Source organism: Truncatella angustata, assembly GCF_020726525.1.
Source record: "Truncatella angustata strain MPI-SDFR-AT-0073 chromosome Unknown BKA67scaffold_1, whole genome shotgun sequence".
NCBI lineage: Eukaryota > Fungi > Ascomycota > Sordariomycetes > Amphisphaeriales > Sporocadaceae > Truncatella > Truncatella angustata.
This window is the reverse complement of record NW_025763381.1, coordinates 894,703-921,504: the sequence shown is the minus strand read 5'-3', so window position 1 is coordinate 921,504 and position 26,802 is coordinate 894,703. Positions and strand designations below refer to the sequence as shown.

General features: G+C 48.0%; 7 protein-coding genes across 7 annotated transcripts; 3 read left to right on the top strand and 4 right to left on the bottom strand.

Annotated features, from left to right (window-relative positions):
• Positions 1-203: 203 nt before the first annotated feature.
• Positions 204-801, bottom strand: BKA67DRAFT_666022 (uncharacterized protein; the record flags this gene model as incomplete). The annotated part of the gene is made up of 2 exons (XM_046108587.1): positions 204-217; positions 258-801. 2 exons carry the CDS (start codon positions 799-801, stop codon positions 204-206), a joined length of 558 nt encoding a protein of 185 aa, XP_045963286.1.
• Positions 802-2,527: 1,726 nt separating this feature from the next.
• Positions 2,528-3,172, top strand: BKA67DRAFT_666021 (uncharacterized protein; the record flags this gene model as incomplete). Its single annotated transcript, XM_046108586.1, has 2 exons — positions 2,528-2,655; positions 2,710-3,172. 2 exons carry the CDS (start codon positions 2,528-2,530, stop codon positions 3,170-3,172), a joined length of 591 nt encoding a protein of 196 aa, XP_045963285.1.
• A 108-nt stretch (positions 3,173-3,280) lies between these two features.
• Positions 3,281-6,692, top strand: BKA67DRAFT_652405 (cytochrome P450; the record flags this gene model as incomplete). The annotated part of the gene is made up of 2 exons (XM_046106160.1): positions 3,281-4,793; positions 5,659-6,692. The coding sequence occupies 2 exons, from the start codon at positions 3,281-3,283 to the stop codon at positions 6,690-6,692; spliced, it is 2,547 nt and encodes an 848-aa protein (XP_045963284.1).
• A 719-nt stretch (positions 6,693-7,411) lies between these two features.
• Positions 7,412-8,945, top strand: BKA67DRAFT_510028 (O-methyltransferase; the record flags this gene model as incomplete). The annotated part of the gene is made up of 5 exons (XM_046097292.1): positions 7,412-7,536; positions 7,598-7,694; positions 7,754-7,793; positions 7,862-8,299; positions 8,362-8,945. 5 exons carry the CDS (start codon positions 7,412-7,414, stop codon positions 8,943-8,945), a joined length of 1,284 nt encoding a protein of 427 aa, XP_045963283.1.
• Positions 8,946-9,822: 877 nt separating this feature from the next.
• BKA67DRAFT_543724 (uncharacterized protein) lies at positions 9,823-17,077 on the bottom strand. Its single transcript, XM_046101206.1, has one exon. It carries the CDS (start codon positions 16,587-16,589, stop codon positions 10,143-10,145), a length of 6,447 nt encoding a protein of 2,148 aa, XP_045963282.1. The 5' UTR covers positions 16,590-17,077; the 3' UTR covers positions 9,823-10,142.
• A 476-nt stretch (positions 17,078-17,553) lies between these two features.
• Positions 17,554-24,549, bottom strand: BKA67DRAFT_615435 (uncharacterized protein; the record flags this gene model as incomplete). The annotated part of the gene is made up of 6 exons (XM_046105431.1): positions 17,554-17,840; positions 17,928-18,729; positions 18,886-22,753; positions 22,952-23,169; positions 23,256-24,126; positions 24,260-24,549. The coding sequence occupies 6 exons, from the start codon at positions 24,547-24,549 to the stop codon at positions 17,755-17,757; spliced, it is 6,135 nt and encodes a 2,044-aa protein (XP_045963281.1). The 3' UTR covers positions 17,554-17,754.
• Positions 24,550-25,077: 528 nt separating this feature from the next.
• On the bottom strand, positions 25,078-26,410 carry BKA67DRAFT_685730 (Alpha/Beta hydrolase protein; the record flags this gene model as incomplete). Its single annotated transcript, XM_046109009.1, has 3 exons — positions 25,078-25,804; positions 25,883-26,290; positions 26,354-26,410. 3 exons carry the CDS (start codon positions 26,408-26,410, stop codon positions 25,229-25,231), a joined length of 1,041 nt encoding a protein of 346 aa, XP_045963280.1. The 3' UTR covers positions 25,078-25,228.
• Between the last annotated feature and the right edge of the window lie 392 nt (positions 26,411-26,802).

Below are 26,802 nucleotides of genomic sequence, written 5' to 3'. Positions count from 1 at the left end.
CGGCCGACTTTCTTTGATACCCTTCATTTTCACTATATAGCAAGCATCAATCTACTAGCTAGAGAAGAGAGATAATTTGAATGCTTGGGTAGTATGGCAATGAATTCATAATGTGCTAAAAGTAATGCGCATGTGTCATTTTATCCTTGGCTCCTTCACCACTAACACTGACACCGTATCATTTCCCATTGGCATGTGCGTCGTTATAGTAGTGTATCTACAAAAGAATAATTAGTCGGCATCATCGCTGTACATACTTGAGTCGGCACCAACTGTTTGGTCTGCACACCCGCTCGGCGTCTGGTAGCCATAAGCCCCTGTGTTGATGTAAAGCTTCTGTTGCGCGCAAACGAGCCAGGCAGCGAGATTTTGCCTCTGTATCTCAGGCGTACTCCACGTCAATGCGTCGCCTTGGAATGCGAAAGTGCCAAACGTGTTCTTGGTCGTGTTGAACCATGTAGCAAGCGTGCGCTGCTTAAGATCTACCGGTTTCTCGACATTAAGATAAAAAGGGGAGGAACCAGCACCGGTGTTCGCGACCAACTGTCCATCTTGAACGCTGTACTGGCCTGCGGTCGTATACGACTCGAGAACCGCAGTACCCGGTTTGTTCGTGGGTGTGGTTTGGAGATACTTGTGGAAATTGGGCGCAACGACCGCGCGGATCCAGTACCAACCAGATTGAAGAGTCGTGCCAGGACCATCCTGTCGCGCTGTGATGGCATGTCCCACTGGATTTGCCGGTTGAGCCAAAGCACCAATGGCTGAAAGCAGATATAGGGCAGCGATTGATATTCGCATAATGACGAGTTCTGTTGCTAGAAAGGCTTGGGGCATATATTGTTTCCTACTTTGCGCTGTCGGTGATATTGAAAAGAGAATTAACTCGATACATTGTTTCAAAACTTATACTCCCAGTATGTACATTGATTGATGCCTGTGTTGCATCTGCGAACCCAAAGCGAGTCATTTAGGCGGACCAAAAAGTTAATTACTTGGTGTTTTGTTGTCGTATTGTGCCGGATAGACTCGAATTAAGCTCCGTGGTCTGCATTCGCGCAGCAAATTCCCCAAAACGCTGGATGGTATCGCGATCGTCTAAATGAGCATGGTTTTAGCCTGAAGTCGAGAGCCTTGGCAGATGTGATCGCATCTCGCATCGCCATATGTTCTCTGTGTCGTTAGGACATAATTCATGATACGGCTTCTATTTTGCAGTGAAAACAAAAGGTTGGAGGGTTAAGTTTAATAGGAATAACGTTGGCAAATGGCCTATTGACGTATAGTCACACATCAAGCGCTGTCAAAGTCTTTTATTTTTCACGGACAATTTTCCTAGATGAAAACACGCCCTCGCACTTGTTACTTGCAAAATCACTAAATAAAAATGCAAGGGGAAGAATCGTTACGTCCGTAAACTACATTAAACCAAAAAAGAACCATATTCCTCCGTTGGTCCTGGCGGCATTATGCCGGTCATCGTATACAACTTGGCAAGTAACTTTGTAGCCACCAATCACGTCTTGTTGTATTTTTATCAATGATCTTTCTTTCTTGGATTCATGTATGTATTTCTTTGTTGCTGCGAGTATATCATTTCCTGTTTCTCTCACAGCGCGGACGTGGCGGCAATCGTACCAACTCACTTGTTTGATTTGAATCTGCCGCAGCCGAACGCATAAGCATACCAAATTGACCAGGCAGTTAGGAAAACTTTTACCGCATTTCTTATCACAATGCCACCGATTACGCCTGAACCCAGAGTGCAACAGCGAGCGTAGTAATGTAAATATGACCATATAATTGTTGTCATATGGTTAACCTGATGTATACGAGCGGTCCGGTAGTAGCAGCACCAAACATCAAAGACGATTTAGATCGAGCCAGCTCTCGTGCTTAAGACGTTGGTGCCGTGTGAAACCGGACTGTACTCTACTAGGTGTATAGAATGTTGATTTTTGTTTTGATATTTCTCAGCCAACCCGTTACACGTCGCCATAGTCAATCTCGCTAAAGCTCATTTGATATCAAAGAGGTTGAATTGGACAGTGCCATATAAAATGGAATCAGCTCCCCTAAAAGCACGAATGCAATTCAAGCACACAGTTAAGCCTGCGCTGCGACCAAATTACGCTGATACTACTTTGCGAATGTCTTAACACATAAGAACTAACCAAACATCGAATTCAAAAATTTCTGCTTCAAAATACCATACCATTGTAAAAAAAAAAAAAAGAAACCCATAACTAATATTAGTTAAAATAATAACGCTTCAAATCGTATATAATCGTATTTTCATCTGAACTTCGTTTACATTATTTATTACAGGTGCTTGTGTTCGGATAGTCAGCTTAGGCTTGCACTACACAGGCTATTTAGCCAATCAACCTCGTCTTCTCAAAGTTGGCTTCAACCATCACATGCGATAGCGGAACAATGGCGAAGACTACATATAAACATATAAATGCGCAATTTCATTGAGTTGAACAGAGCAGTGTAGTGCGGCGCATTGCTCATTGACCTCGACATGGCTGAAGAAGCACGAATTGCGTCCTTGCTGAAGCGCGAACGGTATTACCGAGACACCCGCCAGTGGGACAAGCTCCGCAAGTGCTATCACCCCGACGCATCCAAGACCCGCATTGCAGTTTCTGTGTATGTTAAGTCCAGAGAGTCTGCCCATAGAACTTGCTGATGCCCATGCTGCAGCTTCAAGGGAAATGCCGATGGCTTTGTGGACATGTCACAACGCAGCACACCTCCCGGTCTGAAAGTGATCCATACCATTGATCCTGTGGAAATCGCCATCAAGAGAGACAAGTCTCTTGTGCATTCTAATGCTATCATCTCAGCCAGGGCACTCGTTGATGGTGTGGACTATGAGATTACATCGTGGTTGCGAGCTATCTCTGGACTCGAGCAGATTGAAGGGGAATGGAAAATTGTTTCGCTCGAGGTGATTTACAACCGAGATAGCCTGGTGCCTTCTTCACCACAAGAAAAACCCATAAGCCTTGGGGAATTGGATAAGTTCAGAAGCAGCTACCGTCACGTGGCATGGTTCATGTCATCGAAGGGTCTGAACGTACCGAACGACCTTCCTGGTGAAGACGACCCACAGTCGGTTATGCAAGTGATGAAGCGGAACCAGCAGTGGTTCAATACGGCATAGTTACGTTCATCGTGTCTGATATATGGCCTCTTGCTCTATTTCCAATAAACACTTTTCTCTTGATCTATGATTTTTCTTGGATCCGGAGACTCTACGCATTGCGCTATCATGAGGTTCTCGATTTCGCAGCTGTATGATACCCTGCCTGGCTTCTTTGTCGAATTTGCTCTCCTCTTGACTGTCGCTCTATCATGGCAGTATGTACGCCGCGAAGTCAAGCGTACGAAGGCACGCCGCCTCGGATGCCTACCGGTCAAGACTCTACCTCAGCGACTACCTGACTTCGGCTTAACCAACATCATTCGTGTGATGAAAGCTTTCAAAAGCGGCAAGCTCTTAGAGCTTACTGAAAGCAGATTCCAATCAGCGAGGGCAAGCACCGTCGCCGTCACCACGCTGGGCCGCACCACAATTTGGACCATGGATCCCAAGAATGTGCAAAGCATTTTGGCTTTTGATTTCAAAGCCTGGTCGATTGGTTCACGAAGAAAAGGCGCGTTCAAAACTCTATTGGGTAAAGGTATTTTCACCAGTGACGGAGATGATTGGAAGCATAGCAGGGAACTTTTACGACCCAGTTTCCTGAGGCGCAGGATTACTAGCTTTCACGTTTTCGAACACCACATCGGCGCTTTTTTGAAATGCATACCCTCAGACGGCAAAACAATAGTTGATCTCCATGGATTGTTCATGCACCTTACCATGGACATATCAACCGAATTCCTGTTTGGGAAGAGCACTAGTAGGCTATCTCAGCAGGATGATGAGAAGACCGCTTTATTTGCTGCGGCATTTGAACGAGCCCAAGAAGCCGCTGGCGCTGCTACCAGAAATGGGCCAATAGGAAAAATCTTGGGCCTTGGTGGTACGTCGAAGGATGTTGCACTCGTGCATGACTTTGTGGATAGCATCATTGCGGATCGGTTGCTCGCGGAGAAAGATTCAGGATTGACTTCTTCTTCTGACTACATTTTCTTGGACGAACTGATCGAAAAGTTCAGTGATCCTGTTAAAGTTCGTTCAGAGCTGCTGCAAATCCTGCTTGCGGGTCGCGACACCACAGCGGCAATGCTGACTAACTTTTGGTGGTGCATTTCAAGACACCCGGAGGCGAATTCAAGACTACGACAAGAAATAGAGCAGTTACAAGGCACACAACCGACATTTGAGCAGGTTAAAGAGCTCAGGTATTTATTGGCAGCCATCAACGAGTCTTTACGATTATATCCAGTCGTTCCAGTCAATCTTCGTGAAGCGGTTGAGGACACAGTATTGCCTGTGGGTGGAGGTGAAGACGGCCAGGCTCCTGTATTTGTCCCAAAGGGCCAGGCTGTCATGTGGAACTTATGGACTATGCACCGTCGTGAAGACGTGTACGGCTCTGACGCCGCGGACTATAAGCCAGAGCGGTGGCTAGCGGGAGAACGATCTCCTTTGCGCCCTGGCTTCGCATTCTTGCCATTTAATGGTGGCCCAAGAATCTGCCTAGGCCAGCAGTTCGCCCTGACCGAAGCATCATACATTATTGTCCGAATGATACAGGAGTTCGCTATTATCCAAGGAGTATACGATGGGCCGTGGCGTGAAAAAATCACTTTGACGACCGTGAATGCGACCGGTTGTAAGGTTAAAGTAACTTCACACCACTCGCAGCCCTCGACGTCTTAAAGCTAGAATGAATGTGAAGAATTGAGCTGCCAGCTGAACGTATTATGCGCACCTACAAATGATATATGTAAAGCATTAATCGTCTGTTGAAGTCAATACTCTTACGTGCATAAATAACAAGAAATGCTCACTTGTAATTAAGAGTGGGTACATCTGTTAATAGAAAAACTCCCTCGATTGCTCCTGATTCAGTATTGATCATATATTATCGAGGGATGCTTGTTATTTTCAGGGGTAGTTACGCTTCTTATCCCGACAAGCCCACCAAAGTAACGAAGCACACACAGACTACATGGATGAGCCAATGGGCGAGCCCGGCTTAGAGTTGGTCTGACCTCTGACCGGTATGTAGTCTTCCGCAACATAAACTTTGGTGGAGAGGATTGGGATAAAATCTATCAGATTCTCAGAGTTCTTTCATGACGTACATCTTGATAGTTCAGATACAATCTCGTCGCCTCTATTATTTTATGAACTTTGTACTGACCATGCCGATCGATGACGCCAGGGATTCTTGGCAAACACACTGTATCTACTACATACCGTATCAATTAGTACCCCGTTAGTTCTTACCCTATAAACTGGAAACCATCATTTTCAACACTTCTTCAAAGTCTGGACAAAGGCAGAGTCAGACATCTTCACATCACATATAATCGCTACATATACCCAGATTCCCGACTTCAAATTCAAGTAATGCCAGCAGCTCCGTATCTGGATTTCGTATATTTGGACAATTGATACAACCAATAAACATTCAATAGTATGTTACCTCCTTGCCTAATTATAAACCTAATCTGACTAGTGCACTCTGAAAGTGCCTTACCTCAGCGATATTCCGCCATTTCCTATCGACAGGATCAAGAACGTGATACCTCTTGTGAAGATACCTTTGAAAGATATCGATGATGCAGCTACCAAGAGGCAAATCTGTGTGGCGTCAAGGACTCATGGTTTCTTTCAACTCGACCTGCGCGGCTGTGAGGATGGCGAAAAGCTCCTTTCAAATGCCGAACAGCTCTTCAGCTTTTCCAAGAAAGCCTTCGTTGAAGTCCCGTGCGAGGAGAAGGAAGCTTCGTCCTTTTTCAAGATAAGAAGCATCCATGGTTGGAAGAAAGCCGGCTTTGTCGACTCTAAAGACGTGCACAAGCGTAAGGACCGCAGTGAGATGTTCCACGTCGGCAAGGATGATGCCATACGCATTGTTGAACGAGATGAAAAGCCTATGGTTGCGTATCCGCACTTGTTGACCGACAATGTTCGCATGTTCTACGATCTGATAGTACGCTCTCACGAGACCGGTTCACGATTGTTATCTATTGTTGCTCGAGACCTCGGTATAGATGCAGATGACCTACTAGCGAGGCACGACATTCATCGGAATAGTACCGACCAGGCCCGCCTCACCTTCACTCCTGCACTAGAGAAAAGGCCAGAACACGAATCACACGAGGAAAAAGACTTGCAAATATCCTTACACGAGCACACTGACTTCGGCACGCTGACCTTGTTGTGGAACCAAGCTGGGGGCCTTCAGATCCAAGACAAGAGTGGTCAATGGTGCTATGTAGAACCATTGGAAGGCTGTTGTATCTGTAACATGGGCGACTCCATGGTGGCTCTTACAGGTGGAAAGGTGAGCAGTGGCAACCACCGTGTTGTCGCAGCTCCTGGCGAGCAGGGTCTTGTAGATAGATATAGCATTGTCTATTTCATGAGGCCTAATGACGTCGGCGTCGTGGAGGATTTGTCTCCCGACGCAGATCCTAATGGTAAGAAAGTGACAGGCAAAGACTGGGTGCTCAACAAAGGCAAGGCTGTCACAAAAGATTATGGCGTAAAGAAGCCATAGGCCATCCTGGAATTCATCACTGATCAAGAGAGTCAAAAGCCTTGGATATCGAATTGCACCAATTACGTTTACCTTTGTCAGTATATCATTTCTTGGCATAGACACATGTGATACCTGTTTTTAGGTTTTACTTACCTGTTGAAGTCACGTCAAGCCAACCAAAAAGCTTTCCACGAGCACTCTCCGTATGTTGCTGTAATACAATGGTCACATTTTGGATTGTGAATAAACCTATGCACCTGATGTAGTCTGTCGCGTAAGATCGTGTAGTTTGTTATAAGATTAGGCTTTAGTTAGACACCTTTTTAAGTCATCATACCGCAATAGGAACAAGATGCAAATGCTCATGTAAAGCTTTTTTATATCCCCGGATTATTGGTACATATGAAGCCGTGGGATGAGTTTAGTAACCCTCCATTAACTGTTCCTTGGGATTGGAAGCCACAATCGCCTTCATCAGAAGTCCCAGGTCCCGTATTCTAGATGTACTTGCCACAGATTGATTGTAATAGGTGGGCCACGTGTGTAACCACCCTGCTGGTCTCCACCAACATTCGATCTAGATGCACTCGACTTAAAACAATTTATAAGCGCGGTTGTCGTCCTTTTCTTTGAATACTTCGTCACAGTGTTGCTGCTCCTCCAGAAAATACTTAGGTCATAATAATTTCTCGGACCGTCACCATATCCTTGTGTCTAAACCACCACTTCAGCTCAGGATGTCAGTCCCCTCGAATTGCACCGTGCTTGTCATCGGTGGTGGACCATCAGGGTCGTATGCAGCTACTGTTCTCGCTCGAGAAGGGGTGGACGTGGTATTGCTGGAAGCTGATACGTTCCCGAGGTACGTACACCGGACTATTTTATCGATCTGTTTAATGTAATAAGCTAAGACTGTGCTGAAGATATCACATTGGTGAAAGTATGCTGCCATCGATGCGGTACTTTCTACGTTTCGTAGAGCTCGAAGAGTTGTTTGATAAGCATCAGTTTGAGAAAAAGGTCAGTTCATACGTCACGAGAGAAGGCAGCGACCTCATACTGACGGATCTCGCATCCAGTTTGGGTCAACATTCAAGCTTAGTGGAAAGCGTGAGGCATGTAAGTATGGCAAAACATGCAACCGTTTCCTTTTGGGATCACGTATAGATCCACTAACAGAAATATAGATACTGATTTTGCAGCATCTCTCGGTCCTGGTGGACATTCGTGGAACCTAATTCGTTCTGAGTCAGACGAGATGATATTTCGGTATGCCGGAGAATGTGGCGCCCACGTATTTGATGGCACGAAGGTCACCGATATCAAATTTATACCATACGGAAACGAGCATGCAACTGCAGAATTTGCACAGGCGGGATTGGCGAGCTTGGGCCGACCTGTCTCTGCTCAGTGGTCCAGCAAAGATGGCAGCTCGGGAACACTCAATTTTGAGTATTTGATCGACGCTAGTGGACGAGCTGGGATTGTGTCAACTAAGTATCTCAAAAATCGCACACCGAATGAAGCATTGAAGAACATTGCAAACTGGGCTTATTGGAGAGGTGCTACCAGGTACGGTGTAGATACCCACCGCGAGAACTCGCCGTTCTTTGAGGCACTACAAGGTATGAGAGGCTCCGCTCACTGAACCCTTAGGGAAAGCAGGTCATACTGACTCGTAACACAGACAAGAGTGGCTGGACTTGGATCATTCCTTTGCACGACGGTACAGTATCTGTTGGTACCGTCCAGAGACAGTCGACCTTCTTCGCTAAGAAGAAAGCAAGAGGGTTCGAGACAAGCGAAGAGAACTACAAGGAGGATCTCAAATTAGTTCCCGAGACAAATGCTCTCCTCAATAATGCATACATCGTATCGGAGATTAAGCAGGCCACGGATTGGTCGTACAGCTCCTCACACTACGCTGGGCCTCACCTGCGTATTGTTGGCGACGCAGGCTGCTTCATTGACCCTTTCTTTTCTTCCGGTGTGCATCTGGCCATGTTCGGAGCCTTATCTGCAGCAACAAGCATTCAAGCCGCGAGAAGAGGAGATTGTGATGAGCTCTCTGCCGCAAAGTGGCATTCAAGCAAAGTTACCGAAGGTTACACTCGGTTCCTCATCATTGTGATGACGATAATGAGGCAGATAAGAAACCCTAAGCATTCACTGCTTGACGACGAAAACGAAGATGGGTATGACAAGGCCTTTGAAAAAATTCAGTCGAGTAGGCACCCCTCCCCCATACGAAATATAACATGTTTCACCTGACCGATTTATAGTCATTCAAGGCACTGCCGATAGTGACGGAAATGGTGATAATGCGCAAGACAAGGCTGCTTCGGGCGTAGAGTTCGCCCTTCGCAAGCTCCAGGAAGTTTCGCCGGAACAGCAACGAGCGGTCCTGAGCAGAGTCTACGGCGCTCAAGACCAGGTTGAAGAGCTTGGCAGACTTACTGAGGACGAACATCGCGTCCTGTTTGGCTTTGTCCTCCGAACCATGTCCCGAGTTGATAACCAGAATACTTACACGACAGATATCCTCAATCAGTTCAAGCCGGTTCTAACGAAAGGAAGTTTGAGTCTGAAGGGAACAACGGGCGAAGAAAAGAATGGGTTAGCAAATGGCATAACCACAGGACGGACTTTCCAGCAAGCCGATGAATCGCCACTTCTGAAGTATTTTTAGACCCAAAGTCATTCGCGCCAACAAATTTATGAGATTGGCGGTTCAGTACCCACGTGAGTAATTTAGCACGCTATCTCATTGCTCTCGGCAAGGCATCTCAAAAGAAAACATGATAACATACAATTATTGTCAATTTATGTGAATAGTACTTTTGATTTTGATTTCTTCGATGAGGCCGTACAATCATGTATGGGATTGAAACCACAAATGGGTCAAAGAATGAATACTTTCACAGGCTGAATGCTGCCAAGTTGGGCATATAAGGGTTCTTGACTAACCTAACCTAGTCTAACCTAATCTTAGTTTAGGTATTTTAGGAGGTGCAATTCAATCTTAGGTTAGTGGTCTTCCACTGATTTGATATGGAATACCTTCGAAAATCTCCAAATTCTATACTTCCTTTTATAAAAGACAGTAGCGTATGACGTGATACTATGGATGAAGTATTGCAGTGAGATCCCAGCAATTGCTTGAGTTTATGCTACTTCATAAATTTTTGTGTCAATGATTTTGATCGCTTGCATAGCAGTTTCCACAGCGCCAATGCGATCTTGCCATTCTGACCAGTAGAGGTTGATCACTGAACGGGCCTGCCAGTACTGTTAACACAACTTGAGAGGCTGTCTAAATCCAGGGTACGGAGTAGTTACACACTGGATTACAGAACATCTTCTAGACTAAATTGAAAATAGCAAGCAATCTATTTTACGTAGCAGTCAAGATGACACGATGGTATTGATTGCTTTTAATTGCAAAGCGTTGTCGAAACATAACCCCTCTCATTTCTTGAACTTTTCTGGGACTATCTCGCATCGCTTCATAATTTGCCACCCCAGCGAATCCATCGGTGCTGTAGCTGTTAAATCGAAAATTGACAAGTTTGCTTTCAGGTCCTGGAACAGCCATGTGCGCACCTCGACAGCCACAAGCGAATCCACGCCGTGCGCATGCAAAGGACGTCCAACATCAATATCTTCAACATTCATCTGCAGCAGCCGGGCCACCCTCGCACTCAGTCCTTTCACGATACTTCGGTGTGCCTCATCTCTAGACCCAGACCCGGCTATCGCTTTCCGCAGCTCCTTCGAATCGTCCCTCTTCGCCCTTTCCCCTGTCATCGCTCCCATCTCTGCATCGTTTTCACCACCTAATCCAGCACACGCCAGAATGCTGAATTTGGGATCACGGAAGTAAAATGGTTGCTCGGCCATCCCCCATTCCTTCATTGTCCCGCCTGTCGCGAACCCCGTAATGATTTGTGTTTCCGTCTCAGTAGTCATGGCCAAGTGCAAAAGGGCATGCAGCTCGCTCTCACGCAGACCAAATGGCTCCACCCACTCCTTGAGGTGTCCTTTTGCGCCGTGCTCAGCCAGATAGCCCACATCCCGCATGATACCCAGATCGACAGATACTGCGTGCTGGCCACGAGCCCTTCGCTCGTGTGCCAGTTCGTCCTGAAAAGCACACGCAGCCGCGTAGTTGGCCTGGCTAGGATTGCCAAATATGCCCGCAAATGAGCTGAGCACTATAAAGAAGTCGCACGACGGCGATGACGACAACCTATCGAGGTTGACTGTGCCCTGCACCTTGGGTCTCAGCGATATGCACCACTGGTCAGGCGTCATCTTCTCAAACGGAACATCTTGTAGCACCATGGCACACTGCACAACTCCACCGACTGGTGCACCATGCTCTTGGCTGCACATATCGCGCAGTGGTTCGAGAGATTCCATGTCTGCCAGGTCGCATTGGTACGCCCACGCGTGTACTCCACGGCTCCTTAACCTAGCTAAAGTGCTTTGTGCGTCAGCTGTGCGCCCACCTGACCTGGATACAAAACAGAGGTGCTTCGCACCTGCGTTGACGAGAAGATTTGCAAGGCTGCGGCCAAGCCCTCCGAAACCGCCTGCAAGAACGTACGTTGCATTCTCCTTGAGCCTGATCTCGCTGCGGCATTTGACAAGAGTTGGAACGTGCTGGTCGCGGCCCCAGGATAGCGCCATCTTTCCTCGGTGCTTGCCGGTCTGCATTGTACGAAAGGCTGTTTCGATGTCGGAGATGGGAAAGATTGTCAAAGGCTCGATAGGTTTCAGCACTCCGTCTTGCAGTAAAGCAAAGGTGCTGTCTAAAAGCTCGTTCACTACCTCTGGTGCTTCCCTTATCATTCGACTCACGTTAAAAAAGGAAAACGTTGCGTCCCTAATAAGAGGCCGCATGTCCAAACTGGAATTTTGCTGGATATCTTTCAAGCCAATCTCGATAAAAGTGCCAAACGGGGCCAAACAGTACCATGACTCCCGCAGAATCTCACCAGCTAGGGAATTGAGAATTATGTCCACACCTCTTCCGCCTGTCACTCTCCGAACGGCCATCCCGAAGCTGGTGTCTCGGCTAGAGAAGATGTTGTCGTCTGAGATCCCACAGGTCTCTCGAAGTAGACTCCGCTTGTCTTCCGATCCGACGGTCGCGTAGATTTGCAGACCCAGATGCTTCGCTATCTGGATTGCCGCCTGACCAACGCCTCCAGCAGCCGCATGGATGAGAACAGATTGGCCGCGTCGTGCACGTGCGACGCGGACAAGAGCGTTGTAGGCTGTCACGTAGACAAGTGGCAGTGTCGCCGCGGCTTCGAAAGACATGTTTTCCGGAATGCGCTGAGTCAACATCTCTTTGTTTCGCAAGAGATTACAGTGGCCGCCATGGCACAGCGAGACCGCCCTGTCTCCAACTTTGAAACGTTTGACGGCTGATCCGACAGCTGTAATAACACCGCTGGATTCGAAACCCATGGAAAGATCGGGAATAATTCCCATGGCCACCATGACATCGCGGAAGTTCAAGCCCGATGCCAAAACTTCCATCTCGATCTCATCATCCTCTAGCAATATGCTGTCTAGTCCACGGGGCTTGAAGTAGAGGCTACTGAGGTTACCAGGGTTCCGCACCGACAAGTCTACCGGATCGACTGACCCCTCACCCAACTGGCGCTGCTTCAAAGTGTCTCGATCATTGGCGATGTCCGAAACTTTTACATTGGTTTCGTGGTCCTCTGTTAAGCGTGGCACAAAAATGGCTCCATCCTTTTCACGGAATTCATTGTCTGCTGTTTCCAAACAAGCGACTTCAACAATGTCCCCAGCCAGTCTTTCTATCTTCTGACCAACCAAAGAGTTGCGGCTGATCTGCATGGTGTGGAGCTTCAGCCAGGGAATCTCGTTACGGATACTCCGTGAAAGACCTGGAACAATACTTCCATATGCGTCATCCCTGGAAACCCAAGTCATTGAGTTGCAGGCCAACAAAGATTCCTGAAGTATACTGAAATCTTCAGGTAGTCCGTTTGCCAAGACCGGCTGGTCAATTTCAACCAGCGAGATACAGCTTTCTCTTTGAAGCTGTGGCGAACCAACCCTCCTTGGCCATATTATCTCTCTGACACGCGCACCTCTTGATGATAGCTCCAAGGTAATGTGCTCACAGAGCTGAGAGGTCACTGTTGACCGTTCCTTTTTACGAAGGATCACAATTTCCTTGCCTTCTTGGCTTTTCACCCCCTTGCTTCCGTCTATATTCACTTTATGGTACGGCGCCCAGCCAAGTTTGCTACAAATATGCCTAATGTCTTGGCTCGGCGTATTGTTGGCACTTGTGGAGTCCATAGCCCGCAAGTAGATGCTTCGGACCTGAACCAGTGGCTCAAGCGTCTCTGTACTAAGCATATTGACATCGCCAATCATCTCGCTCAGCCCATGCCTCTTTGCTGTTGCCATGCCAGTGTATGTAATATCTCTGCCGCTACATGCGCTGGCTGACACGATAATTTCCTCAATGAGGATGGGCACCATTGCACCAGCCAACATGTTTTGCTGATAACGTGCTGCAGCAAATACAGCATGAAACATGGCATCCATGGTACCGGGATGGATGACTTTGGGCTGACACAGCCTATCATCATCGACCTTCCAGCGTTGAGTAGTAACGGTACAACAGGATTGGCCGTCGCCTTGCAGAATCGTGGAGATATTGGAAAAGCTTGGCCCATAATGCAGACCTAACGAAAACAATGAATCATAAAACTCTGCATCATCATCCTCTTGGAGACAAGCCTTTCTTCCTGCTATGTGTGCCACCTCCAAAGCTTTTGCCGCCAGCCTTCTTTCATAGTCGATCGATGAGTCAACAGGCGCTGCATAATCTAGACTGAGCAATCCGCTACAATTCTCACGGAGCTCACGGCGATCTACGCAACTGGATATAGAGAACTCCATCCATACCGCTGACGCAGTACGGTTGCGCGTGGCGTGGAAATGCGGACGTAGTTCAACGACAATTTCTATATCATCGTCATCAGGAACAACAAGTGCTGCAGAGATGGTCACATCGCGTAAGCGAAACGACTCGACTGTTCTATGTGGCTCGGCCACCCTCTGAGCTGCCTCAATGGCCAGGACAATGTAGCCGGCGGCTGGGAACAACACAGCACCATCAATCTCATGGTCGCGTAGCCATGGCATCTTGGCACATTTGAGGAACCCGCGCCACTTGCGCTCATGCTCACCCGTTGTCGGACAGGGCTTCCCGAGAAGACCGGTGTTACCATTTACCTGCTCAGCGAGCTGATACTGGGTTTCCATGCGAGAAATACTTGCATAACTTTTCGAATGATTCCATGCATACGGCGGTAGATCCACTAGCATACCGGCAGCTTGGTCGCCATTGACCGCACCAATGTCTACTGAAACGCCTAGGCCGTACAGGAACCCTGCGGCGGACATAGCCGAATTGACTGCGTCTTTACCAGTCAGCAATAAAGACACGTACTGAATATTCTCAGTCAAGCTGCCACCAATACCTCTGGAGATCTGGTTCAACGGGCTGCGGAGCGCAGAGTGTGGACCAATCTCAACCAATATGTCAATATCTTCACCACTTGTCAGCATGCTCTGGACAGCTTCGGAGAAGCGTACAGTGGAGACGAGATTCTTCATCCAAGATAGTGGACCGAGCTCCCACGGCTCGATAAGACCGCCAGTCACTGCCGAGAACATGGTGCAGCCGTTGTCTTGTTCATCCTTGGGAACAATATCACGGATCGCATAAACATAGTCGGCAGCGATGCACTCCATATGGGGAGAGTGGTATGCATTCCTGACCTTGAGACGGCGCGCGAATTTCCCGCTCGCCTCAAGTTTCTGTTGCATTATCTCGATAGCGCCTGCAGCACCAGAGAGTGTGACGCTGCTTGGGGAATTAATGCAGGCTACAACAGCAACCTGCTCTAACTGTGGTGTTGTTTTTGGATGCCTAGCATCCACAGCTAATTCCAGCAACAATTTTTGAGCCTCAGATTCGGATATCCCAGCAGCTAACATGGCGCCATCCAATCCCGGAAAGGATTGTAACATGCGGGACGAAAGAAGGCCCCGGTAGTAAGCTACTTTCCATGCATCCTCCTCGGAAAGCGCGCCACGACAGTATGCAGCTGCTATTTCACCGCTCGAGTGGCCAACCACATACCGTGGTCGAATGCCCCAGTGGCTCAAAAGATTGACGAGGGCAACCTGAAGTACGGTGCAAAGTGTCTGGCTAAAGAAGGGATCATTTATGCGTGAAGATGCAGCATCGCGAAATAGCTCATCGTGAGCCGACCATGGGCAATCGAGCTCCGATTTCAAGTATCTGGTAGCAGCGTCGATACTGTTCTGGAAAACAACATACTTGTGATACAACTGAATACCCATCTGTGCCCATTGGGCGCCCTGTCCGGTGAAGACGAAGCACACACGGGGATCCTGTCTACTCTTTTGTGGGATTGGGACATCATTGAGACGCGAACGTAGCTCTGTCATGGAATTTGCGAGTACACACGATCTCCAGGGCATTCGTGAGCGGCTTTCACTGAGGGTCGTCGCGAGATCACGTAGGAATGTATGCTCGTATTGGCCTGATTCATTCTGGACGTGGTTGTTCAGATATCTGGCGAGAGATGCGCTCTGCCGCTTGACGCCGTCCTGATCTTGAGCATGAATTGCAAAGATCCTGCACTGAGTCGCTGGCGCAAGTTTCTTGTTCGCCGCAGCTTGCTCTGGTAGCTGCCTTGCAATCAGATGATAACCATGTTGGACCATTTCGTCCACATTAACATGGGCAGGGGTTCTAGTGAAGTGGACAGCGTTGACATGACCACGCTGCATTAGATAGTGGTAGGCATCATCGAGCACGACATGTGCATTTGTGCCACTGTACCCGGTGGAACATGCGCTCATACGCCGTAGAGATTGAGATGGCCAGGCTGTTAACTGAGTGGGCACAGATACCGCCCATTCATCAAAGGGAATAGTCGGATTGGCCGCGTGGAAGTAGATGTTGGGCGGTATAAGACCACTTTCCAGCGCCAGGATCCCTTTGATTACCCCCGCGAGCCCGGCAGTTGCTTCAGTATGACCAATATTTGGCTTGGAAGACCCCACCAGGAGTCTCTTGCGAGACTTTCGTCCATGGGCCAGCGTTCTGCCAATAGCCTCGAGTTCCAAACGATCTCCTACTTGGGTGCCTGTGCCATGAGTCTCCACGTACGTTGTCTCACCATAGGTAAGACCCGCAGACTGGTAGGTTTTCTCTATTAGGCTCATCTGTGCCTCTGCACTAGGCATTACGATACTTTTGGTCCTCCCGTTCTGGTTCACACCTGTTCCCCTGATGACTGCACGGATGGGGTGTCCCTGACGGATAGCGTCCTCAACTGGCATGATCACCAGGGCAGCCACACCCTCTCCACGACCGTAGCCGTTTGCAGTGGCATCAAATGTTTTGCATTTGCCATCCGGGGCGAGGAAACCTTGATTACGCAAGTATGTAAACATCTCTGGGGAGAGGATTAGATTCGAGCCACCGATAATCGACATATTGGACTCCCCCCGTCGAAGGCTCTCGCATCCTTCATGCAGTGCAACCATACTGGAAGAGCAAGCCGTATTTATCGTGAAGCTAGGCCCTTTAAGATCGAAGAACCAAGAGATCCGGTTTGAAATGAGGGATGTTCCTGTCCCAGTAACGGTGTAGGTAGGTGCCGATTCAGCGTCTCTGAACAGCATCTCACGGTAGTCTGACACGAATTGGCCCACGTAACAGCTGGTGTTAGTGCCTCGTACCTCCTCAATTGGCAACCCACTATTCTCGAAAGCTTCGTAGGCCACTTCGAGCATGAGCCTTTGCGACGGGTCCATGGCTTTTGCCTCCTTGCCGGGAATGTTAAAAAAGTTGGCATCAAATGCGTATACATCTTGACGAAGGTAGTGACCGGCAAATCTTTCATTCGTTTCATTTGATGTCTTGTCGTTGAACCTGCCTTCCTTTGTATGGGCGGCTTGAGAAGCTGTCAGTATGCATTATCGCAATTCGCTGATATGTATGATCTCACCTCTGCCTTTACACAATAAGTCCCAGAACCCATTTGTATCGTGAGCGTCGCCTCCAAATCTGCATGAGAAGCCAATTATCGCAATATCCTGAGGTTGGGAGGTGCTTGAACCTTTATGACTATGACGGTCATTGGTCGAGGCTGTCGGCAACACAGCCATGACGATGAAATGGCAATATTAATTGAGCTTAAGACATGGAAATGATAATTTGAATGGATTATGGCAATGATATGTCTTTAGTAATGTAACTAGACCGTGATAATAATCAGTGTAATTCAATGTGGCTGAGAGATGGTGATGATTGAAATCAACAAAGAAATAGAAGATCTTGGAATTGTAATCTGTCTTTGAAAAGTCTTGTGAGGGGATTGATGGAGTCTTGGATTTGATTCTTTCAATCTGTTGTACCACAAGAGGTTAACCCTACAGCTCCTGTCTAGTCTTGTCTTGCACCTATGTCGTCTCTATAGCCAAAGTTGAAACTTAGACTACTGAGTCTCTCCTAAGAAATAGAAATGCCAGCGGGTCGTGCTAGGCTCATCCCTACAGATTCGTTAGTGAGCCGAACAGGTGTTGTCCAATCATCTACACGTGTTTTGAGAAGTTTTCGCGTTTCATAGAATAATAAGATTACTACGCGTTTTGTTTCCTACTGTGCTTTTTTGTGTGGCTTTCATGTCTTGTAATCGGAGCTCTCTACGTTTTAGGATTTGCGATTCCATTTTGAAGCATTACATCCATAAACAATTTTTATTGACATGAAATCATTCTTGATAATCCTAAGATGGCCCGTAGTGACGCCGCATATATCATAGTCTGTCTAATAAATGTTCTTCCTACTATATCGAAAACATCACAGGTGAGCATATACCAACGCAGCTGCGTATAAAGAAATTTACTGCGCGTCTATGCAAGCTGAATTGGATTTGTTTCGGTGTATAAGGTCTCATGTCTATCCTCGAATGTACGATTACAATCTGATATAACTCTCCACGGCTTCCAAAACCACGTACCCAAGGTCTTTCACAATAGGAGGTGCAACCATGGAGAAATGATCTGCGCGGGTAAGTTAGCTATTGTTTGTCTTGACAGAGTTACGCATGTAGTAAATCACGGTAAGGACGAAGAAAAAATGAAACTTACCTCCATCAACTTTTCGCACCACGATATTGTCCCCGACAAACCTTTCCCATCCATTGGTACCAAAATCGTACCGCTTGGCAAAGAACCACGACTTCAATTCCAACTCAAACTCGTCCATTGACATATCACTCATCGACTTCCCATCTCCACAAGGCCCCATGGCTGCTGGGCCCGTGATCCTGTCATCATGTTCCGCAGGATTGGGGCTATCGTTCAGTCCCTTGGTTGCCCAGATCACATGCGTCAATCGAGGCTGCTTGCCCTTAGGGAAGGGTACGGGGTCATATCGAATGAGTGCCCGCACGGTAGACGTCAAGTGCATCTTCTGCCTCTCAGACAAGCCCTGCAGAAAACTGCCCGCGCGCTCCACGCCCGTGAACGCTCCAGTCTGTTCCACAAACGCCATGGTCACCTCGGACGCGTCTGGCACGCTATGTGGGACCCGCATGTCCAACAACATTAGGCCTGTTATGGTCTCTGACTCTACCGCTGCAAGCTGCCACGCCATCTCATAAGCATAAATACTGCCCGCCGACCAGCCGCCGATGAGGTACGGTCCGCGCTCCTGAATCTTCCTAATTGATTTGATAAAGACCTGTGCCATCTCTTGGATACTGAGTGTATAGTCTTGCGGACGTTCCAAAAATGGTGACTCTAGAGCGTAGATGCGCCGCCCATTGGGGAGAGGAGGCAGGTGGATATAGGCAGCAACTGCGCCAGATCCGTCCGTCACAAGGAAGAGCGGTGACTCTGTCGATCTGGCACTCCCTTGAATGAGTATTGCACGAGACTCGGGCTGAGGCTCTGACTGGGCAGCAGCTTGAGGCACAGGAGAATTTTGCCTTACAGTATTCTTCGCTGGGTTCTGTGATGGTCCAACCTGAAGTGTTTTCTTGACGGTTGGTTCTAACTTCACAGGATCAGATTTATGTGTTTTTGTGGCCGTCACGGTTGCTACCGTTTTTCTCGGGGTCGAGATCTGTGCTGGAGCTGATCTGTGTCCATCAAGTTCCTCTCTCACTTCAGAGACGGTCTGATTGTTGTTGAAGAAAGCTGCTGGTAGCTCTATGCCGGTTTCCCTTTTGAACCTTGATAAGATTTGGATACTTATCATTGAATCAACGCCAGCTGAGCTGAAATTCGTTGTTGGAGACAGCTCATCTATGTCAATGCCCAGCTCCGTCGCCACAATCCGCATGAGTATTTCGCTGTTGCGAATCACACTCTCATCAGGGCTTGGAAGCACCAGCTTTGGTTGAGCTACATCATGTCGTCTTGTACCTCTTTCCTTCAAAATTGGGTTCTGGAGCTGCGCTGAAGGTATTCCTAGCTCCCTTTTCACATCCGTAATAGTTGGAAAGGTTGTGAAGAAAGAAGCCGGTAGCTCCATACCCGAAATTTTCTTGAAGTCGGTCAAAATAGCGATGCTCATCTGCGAGTCGACCCCCATATCAGAAAATGCGCTGTCTAGGTTCATTTCCTCCACAGTTGCCCCCGTTCTTTCAGCCACTACGCCAAGTAACATGTCGTACGGATTGGGGGTGTTGATGGAGGTTCCTGAGGTGCTCAGTCCGGAGGTTGCTGTGGAAGTAGATCGGTCATCTTCAGAGGAAGAGTTGCTACTGTGACTGTTCCGACGTCTGGCCATGCTCTGCACCGGTTGGACTTGGATGGATGCAAGTGAGGCCACATGACTATCCTTACCTGTCAGGGACCCGAAAAAGGCTCGAGTGAGCTTCTGGAAGCGTATGTCGATGCAGTATGCCACAAGCTCAATATCGTCAAACACGTAAACGTCACACAAGCTGGCGCCCTTGCTAGTGCGCTCCCTGACGGCAGCATAGCATGTTAACACGCGATCGTCCTTGAGTTCACCCATTATTTGCATCCGCCCAATGTGGTTTGCGATATGCAAGTCATTATTGCTCTTCTTCAAGTCTCCATTCAGGAGGAAACCGGCTAAGTGCACGAGTGCATCGACTGAATAAGGGCTGTAAGTGAATTTTCCCGCGCTAAGCGAAGATAAACGCATGCGACCCGCCGCATCATCGAAAGATTCGTCTATGTAAACGTCTTCCAGAGATTGATACGAGCTATCATAGTCGACGAGAGTGGCAAAAAGTCTGTACATAAGAGCTTTAGACATTCGATGGGCGGTACCTGTGGAGGATGACGTGATTAGATGGTTCACACGGCCCTTGACAAGTCTTTGCATTCTCGGCCACTCCGATCGTCCAGCTGCTGCACTAGAGACAATGACATGGCAGGTACCATGTTCAGTCATCGATCCCGGCACGGATGAGCTGAAACGGACTGACACAAATGTTTTATTTTCGTCCAAAGATGCAGTGATATGTACCACCTGCTCATCATTCTGGCAGGGGACGACCAATGGTGATGTCATGTCGAGTTCACCAAGCTCAAGCGCTGCGGGCTTAATATTGATCCCATTCTGGCTTAAAATAAACCTAGTAGCCGTGAATGCCATGTCCACGAAGACTGCTGCAGGACAAATTGCGAGACCATCGACAATGTGTCCCTGAATAGCCTTGAATAAACTCACTTCAGATGTGTGTGAAGCAAAATTGGCCAATGACTTGTCATCGCTGAGATACTCGAGGCTCTGCAAAGATGTGGACGATATAGCTAGATTTGCTCGCGATGATTGTGACGATTTCAATGGCAGGGCCGGAGCTTGTACTTGGTATGACACCCAGAAGTCCTTCAGGTCAAACGCATAGAAAGGCAAATCGAGCAAACGGAGAGTATTGATGTGTTCTTTGTGAAATTCCTGCCAGTTGACGGAGAGCTTTGATTGATGAGCTGTAGCTATGCATGTCGATATGGACTTCCAATCATCTTGTCCTCGGCGTAGACTTGCAAGACAAGTTGTTTCATGGTCTGGCAAACAGGAAGTAACAAGACCCGAACAAACAGGATGCGGACCAATTTCCAGAATGACCGATCCTTGTCGTATCAACCCTTCATTGGAGCATGTCTGGATAGCACTGATGAAGTTCACAGGAGATCGAATCTGTCTTGCCAGGTATGAAGCGTTGAAATCTTCCTCCCGAGCGCCGGTTAATGTTGAAACTACTGGAATGGTTGGCTTTCCGAAATGTATGAGATTAGCCGACGCCTCGAAGTCGCCTACAATCGATTGCATCTGCGCAGAGTGGAATCCGTAGGGAACCTGAAGCTTGGTTCCAACCATTTTTCTGCCTTTTAAGGTAACCATTAGATCATCTAGCTCATGAGATAAGCCGCTAATAACTGTTGAAACTGGGCTGTTAACACAGGATATTTCGTACGACGACCCACTGCTTGCTTGCAGTAAATCGCGGAGCTCTGGCGAGTTGGCCGCTAGTGGTACTGCTAACATAGAGTATTGATACGCATTGCAGCATTTTGCCATCAGCCTAGAACGTTCGTGGACAAGATGAAACGTGTCGCTCACTGAGAGAACGCCCGCGACACATAGAGCAGCATACTCGCCTAGACTGTGACCGACAACAACCTGTGGCTGAAGACCTAGGGACTGCCAGTACTGGGCAAGTGCAATCTCTAGAGCCACGATGGCCAACTGAAGCTCCGTTGGTGAGGCTTCGGTAACATCCCGAGCACCACGAATGATATCTATCCATGACGTCAAGCCATTATGACGGCAGATAGCCTCGAAGGTGTCCAGAGTTTGGCGAAATCGGGGGGAGCTAGTATAAAGTTTCGATCCCATGCCCGTGTACTGAGAGCTCTGACCAGTAAAAACGAAAACCAACGGCGAGCTTGTACCTTTGAAATTTGATGTCACCTTTGGAGATGGCACTAGAAGCCGTTGCACTAGATCCTGAATAGAGTCCACCACGAACGAAGCTCGACAAACCTCCTGAATACGCCGAGCTGTCGTTGTATAGGCCAGATGGGCTAAGCTAGTATCCGGGTTTTTAATGAGGAATGTAGCAAGCCGTGCTTTACTGGCCTCCAAAGAGCGAGGCGTTCGGGCAGAGCAAACAACGACATGGTATCTCCGAGGATCGACTTCCTTCACCGGCTGGCCTGGTCCATCCTCAATGAGTATGCTGGTATTACCGCCTGCAGCGTCAAACCCATTGATGACGATTTTTCGTTTGCCATCCCCATTGGAACGTGTAGCCAGGTACGGCTGCCCATTGGCTATATTAATATTCGAAACCTCCAGGTCAGAAAACCTGTGGTTGAGCACAAAAGGATATCCTGGCTGTGGAGGAATTTTGTTCTTCTGTAGCATAAGAACTGATTTGATCAAGGATACGACACCAGCTGCTGCCTCGCTGTGTCCGACGTTGGCTTTGACAGCGCCAACGTACAGGGGATTTTCTGGTGACCTCGATTGAGCAAAAACACCACGCACGGTGTTCATCTCGACCTGGTCGCCAACTTGAGTGCCAGTGCCGTGCATCTCGATAAATGAGACTTGATCAGCTTCGACGCCCGCCTTCCTGAGCAGATCGTGAAATAAGGCTTTTTGAGCATGCTCACCTGGGTAGGTAATAGAACCGGCTCCAGCGTTGCTGTTTCTTGCGGCGCCCCTGACCACAGCCTGTATGTTATCATTATCACGTAAGGCATCCTCTAATCGCTTCAAAACAACAACCCCCACTGCCTCACCTCGACAGTACCCATCAGCGTCATCAGAGTACGTTTTGCAACCGCCTGTCGACGACAAGAAACCTCCGTGACTAAGCCCAGAGTACAATTCAGGTAACATGAGCAAAGATCCACCGCCAACTACCCCCATATCGCACTCGCGGCTCACCAAAGCGTTACAGGCCAAATACAGCGACGTGGAGCTAGATGAGCAAGCCGTATCGACGCTGTAGAAGCCACCGCCCCATTTGAAGTAGTGGCTGACACGGCCAGGCGCAAATGCCCGATTGCTGCCGGGTAGATAGTGAGTGTCGCAGCCCTGCTGGTCGTTGATATTGCGCCAGTCTTCCGTCGTTTGACCGAAATAAGTAGCTACACGCGAGGACTCTTCAACTTCTGACCCGGGGTAGCCTGCCATCTCCAGAGCCTCATAAGTAGTCATCAGCAGCATCCGTTGTAGAGGGTCCATCTGTAAAGCTTCCCTCGGTGAAATGTTGAAAAGACGATGATCAAAAAGGCCTGGATCTTTGAGAAAGCAGCCGAATCGTGCCTTCGTCGAGTTTTTGCTCTCCCCAGATGCATCGTAAAATTGATCGATTGGGAACCTTGAGACAGGAATCTAACAGTTTTTTCAGGTACGTTAGATTGCATTCTGACGTGGTTGAGATATCTGTATTATGTCACATCTTGGGAGACCAAACATACCTCTTCATGTGTGTCCATTCCATCTTTCAGGACGTCCCAAAATTCCTCTAGGCTGTTGCTTTGTGGAAAGCGACCTGACATGCCCACAATGGCCACAAGCCCAGAGTCTCTATGACGCATATTGTCGTCTAGATTTCCAGCAGTTTTGACACCTTCTTCGAGTATTACCTGTTTTCCCGTGCTCTTCTGCAGCAGATTCTTAACCCAGTCTGTGTGTGGTGTAGGCCCAATGGTCGCGATATTTATACTTGAGCAGCCAGAGTCTCTGATTGTTTCTCCCAGCTTTTGTACACTCTTGTCCATTAAAAGTGGTCGCTGCGCTACCTCGTTGACCACGAGGTGAAAGAGTTCCCGGAGAGTGTTCGACTCAAAAGGTGTACATGCACTCGACGAGATGCATGTCTGAGCTTTCAAAGACGATTCTAGGAGTGCAGAATCGCCAACAATGACTTGGATATCCACGGGCAGTAAGTGGGTGGCGTGCACTGCAATGGCAGCCTTCAGCGGTGACATCCCCACGTCATCGAAGTCGCTCACTGTGTCCAACAATTGCAACGTGGACGGCGGTCCGAATACAGTCGACCACGACTTGGTCGTAATACCCATATATAGGTGACGTGGCAAGGGTAGTGACTTGTTGAATTCATCTATCCGTTTCTGCAAGGTCTCTGGCGAGCATCCCACAAATGTGCATCCCCATGATTGGTCTGTGTCTTGAATTAGTCTTGCTCGGCGCGTCAGCTCCCGCCCGAGCCGGAAACTGATGGCCACAGCTTCTACACCCATAGTAACGACATGGCTTGTATCCGTAGCGGCTGAGGCGACGGATGCTGCCAGTAAGCCGACGCAGAAGCCGAGCTGGTAGACATGGCTGCTGGCCGTATGAAGAATCGAGGGATCATCTTCGGAAAGCCTGCAAGGAAAAGGTTAGAATCGATCATTTGAGGAACACCTCAAGTTTTCATGTTGCATTGTTAGGAAACAGTTTTGCAGGCACAACTTACAAGAGCAATTCTCCTATTTGCGCTGTGGTTATAAGGGTAGCCCCACATATTTCGTCTAGGTGTTCCTGTTGACTATACAACTCTGCCAGCCCAAGTAAATCAACAAAGTGGCCGAACCGATGCTTCTCTGCAAGCGTAAGTGTACCCAATTGATTCTTAATAGCGTTTGTGGCGTCGTCTAAAAATCGACGAAGTTGTGGTCGAGTACGCGAATATTGATATAAGTTCTTCACCGCAGGGAGTTTGTCCACTACTTGGTCGCCGAAAAGGAGGACCCGGGCATTACTCATTTTCGGAGCTGCCAACGACCGTCTCGAATCGTTGATGACTTCAGAGCAAGACGAAGAGACCAAAGGAGTATTCCAAGAAAAAAAGTAAAGGAAACTAATCATACATGATATAACTGCTTCAATTTTCTGCCAAGACCATATCTCACCCATATCGTGAAAGTCGCACGACAATGTCGCCCTGCACTAATTATGTTGGCTCGAGATATATATCCTGGGGCTGGCAGGGTTATAATAGTTGAGTTTGCGATCAAGTGGAGCCCCGGTGCCAGTTGTCCACAACCTCAAACGATTTGGCTTGATTGGTGGGACCGCCCGTTGATGCCCACTCATTGGAACACGACTTGCAAGTTAATAGCACAAAGAGCAGCGTAGTATTTCGAATTTAAACAAAAGATTGGTTGCGAACTTCAAACAGTCCAAGGTCATTTTCAAATGATCTTATACATTTTTGGTATTAAAAATACTGAAAAAGAGAATTGAAAAAAAAGCTGGGATGTACCAAATTCGACAGAGTATTGCTGTATTAAACCTGCTCAAACCAGAAAAAATCTAATCGATTGATGATGAACTCCCTGTACACAGAGTACATGTTCGCCATAGAGTTTTTTCGGTACATATAGTTTATCCAATCTTGAGTATGTCACATATATGGATATAAGATATGCTATCCGATCTAATTTCAACTTTCTTGCTTTCCCACGTCAAGTAGCCACTGGATCCCACTAACGGTTTCTGCAACCCACTGCGGCGTTTTCCCTAGCTGCGGAAAGAAGGACCAAAAGCCATGTGGCATGCCCGGGTATAGCTTCAGCTTCGTCTTTGTTCCATGTTCCTCTCTAAGCTCTCTTTCAAAGCACAACGCTTCATCTCGCAGTGGGTCCCAACCGCAGACCTGAAAGTAGACCGGCGGCAGTCCGGCACGACTGACAGGGTCTGTCTCACTGTACAGATTGAATAGCCGTGAGCGCTCGTCCGGTTTGTATGCATCTATTAGGACTTTCCAGGTCTTGGCATTGAGAACAGGCGCTTCTTTGCACTGCTCAAAAGACTGCAATTCCGCCACCAGATGTGCAGGAGGAAATTTCATACTCATTACAATCGGAATGGATAGCCAGAGCCCGGTTAAAGGAGGTGAGAGTTTTTCATCCCGGGCCAAAGTGGCGGAAACAAGGGCAAGGTTGGCCCCGGCTGAAACGGCACCTAGGAGGAAGCCGGCATCCGGATTAGCGCCGAGTTTTGACGCGTTGGAAGCGGCCTGAATTGGTCAGTCGACATTGGTTCGTATTTGAAATCTGCATCTGGCGTACGAGAATATAAATAGATATTGACTTACCCATTTTACGGAATCGTAAGCGTCGTACAAGGGAGTAGGGAATGGGTTTTCAGGGGCAAGACGATAATCAACATTAACTACAGTACATCCAAGCTGCTGACAGAAATTCCGGCAGCTACCCTCCTCGGTCTCGAGGTCGCCCAGCGTGAAACCTCCACCGTGGAAAATGACGATGAGTGGGCTTCCTGTCTTGGGGGGATTGACGGGCTTGTACGTGCGGATAGGGATCTGGTAACCGTCACGAGCTGAAATTAAGCTATCTTCGATGATCAGTCCCGTGCTGGTTGGAAATGCCCTGGCGTTGACAGCCTTTTTGGTCTTGTGCAAGAAAGCACGTTGCGCGGCATAGTCGGTCTCAAGTCCTGGAGGAGGGCCGGGTTTGGGTGAAGCGGCAGCTGCTTTTAGAAACTACTCGTAGCTCGCGACTTAGTATACGTATTTGCGATGGGACTGCTTCAGGCTTTCCAATACCTTATCCAGATCTGGATCAACCTCTGCGAGCTTCATCCATTCTGGGTTTCCCGTCATGTTGGCCTTTTGTTTAACACAAATACGCAAACAGATCAATATGTGCTGAAAGTCGTGAAGAGATAGCCAAGGAAGCGATCAAGTTCATGCATTTCAAAAGTATAGAGATTTGGTAAATATATTATATCTTGACTTACAGCATTACATTTTTGTGGAACATCTAAACGAGCAAGAGTCGTTTGATGGCACCAAGTCTTCTTCGACCTCTACTACGCAATACACGCGTTTAGCGACAAAGTGACTGGAAAGGTTTGTGGACCTAAATCGATCTCCCTTCAGTATACTATCTAAACCGTGAACCATACGTGTCCCACTGCAGGAATTATCCAAGACGTGCGTGTAAATTTACTAGTCCAATGAAACAGACTTGAACGTCGATGTTTTAGTATACA

Excerpts from the sequence above, each read along its gene's own strand:
- BKA67DRAFT_543724 (XM_046101206.1), bottom strand. The coding sequence starts at position 16,589 with ATGGACCCGTCGCAAAGGCTCATGCTCGAAGTGGCCTACGAAGCTTTC.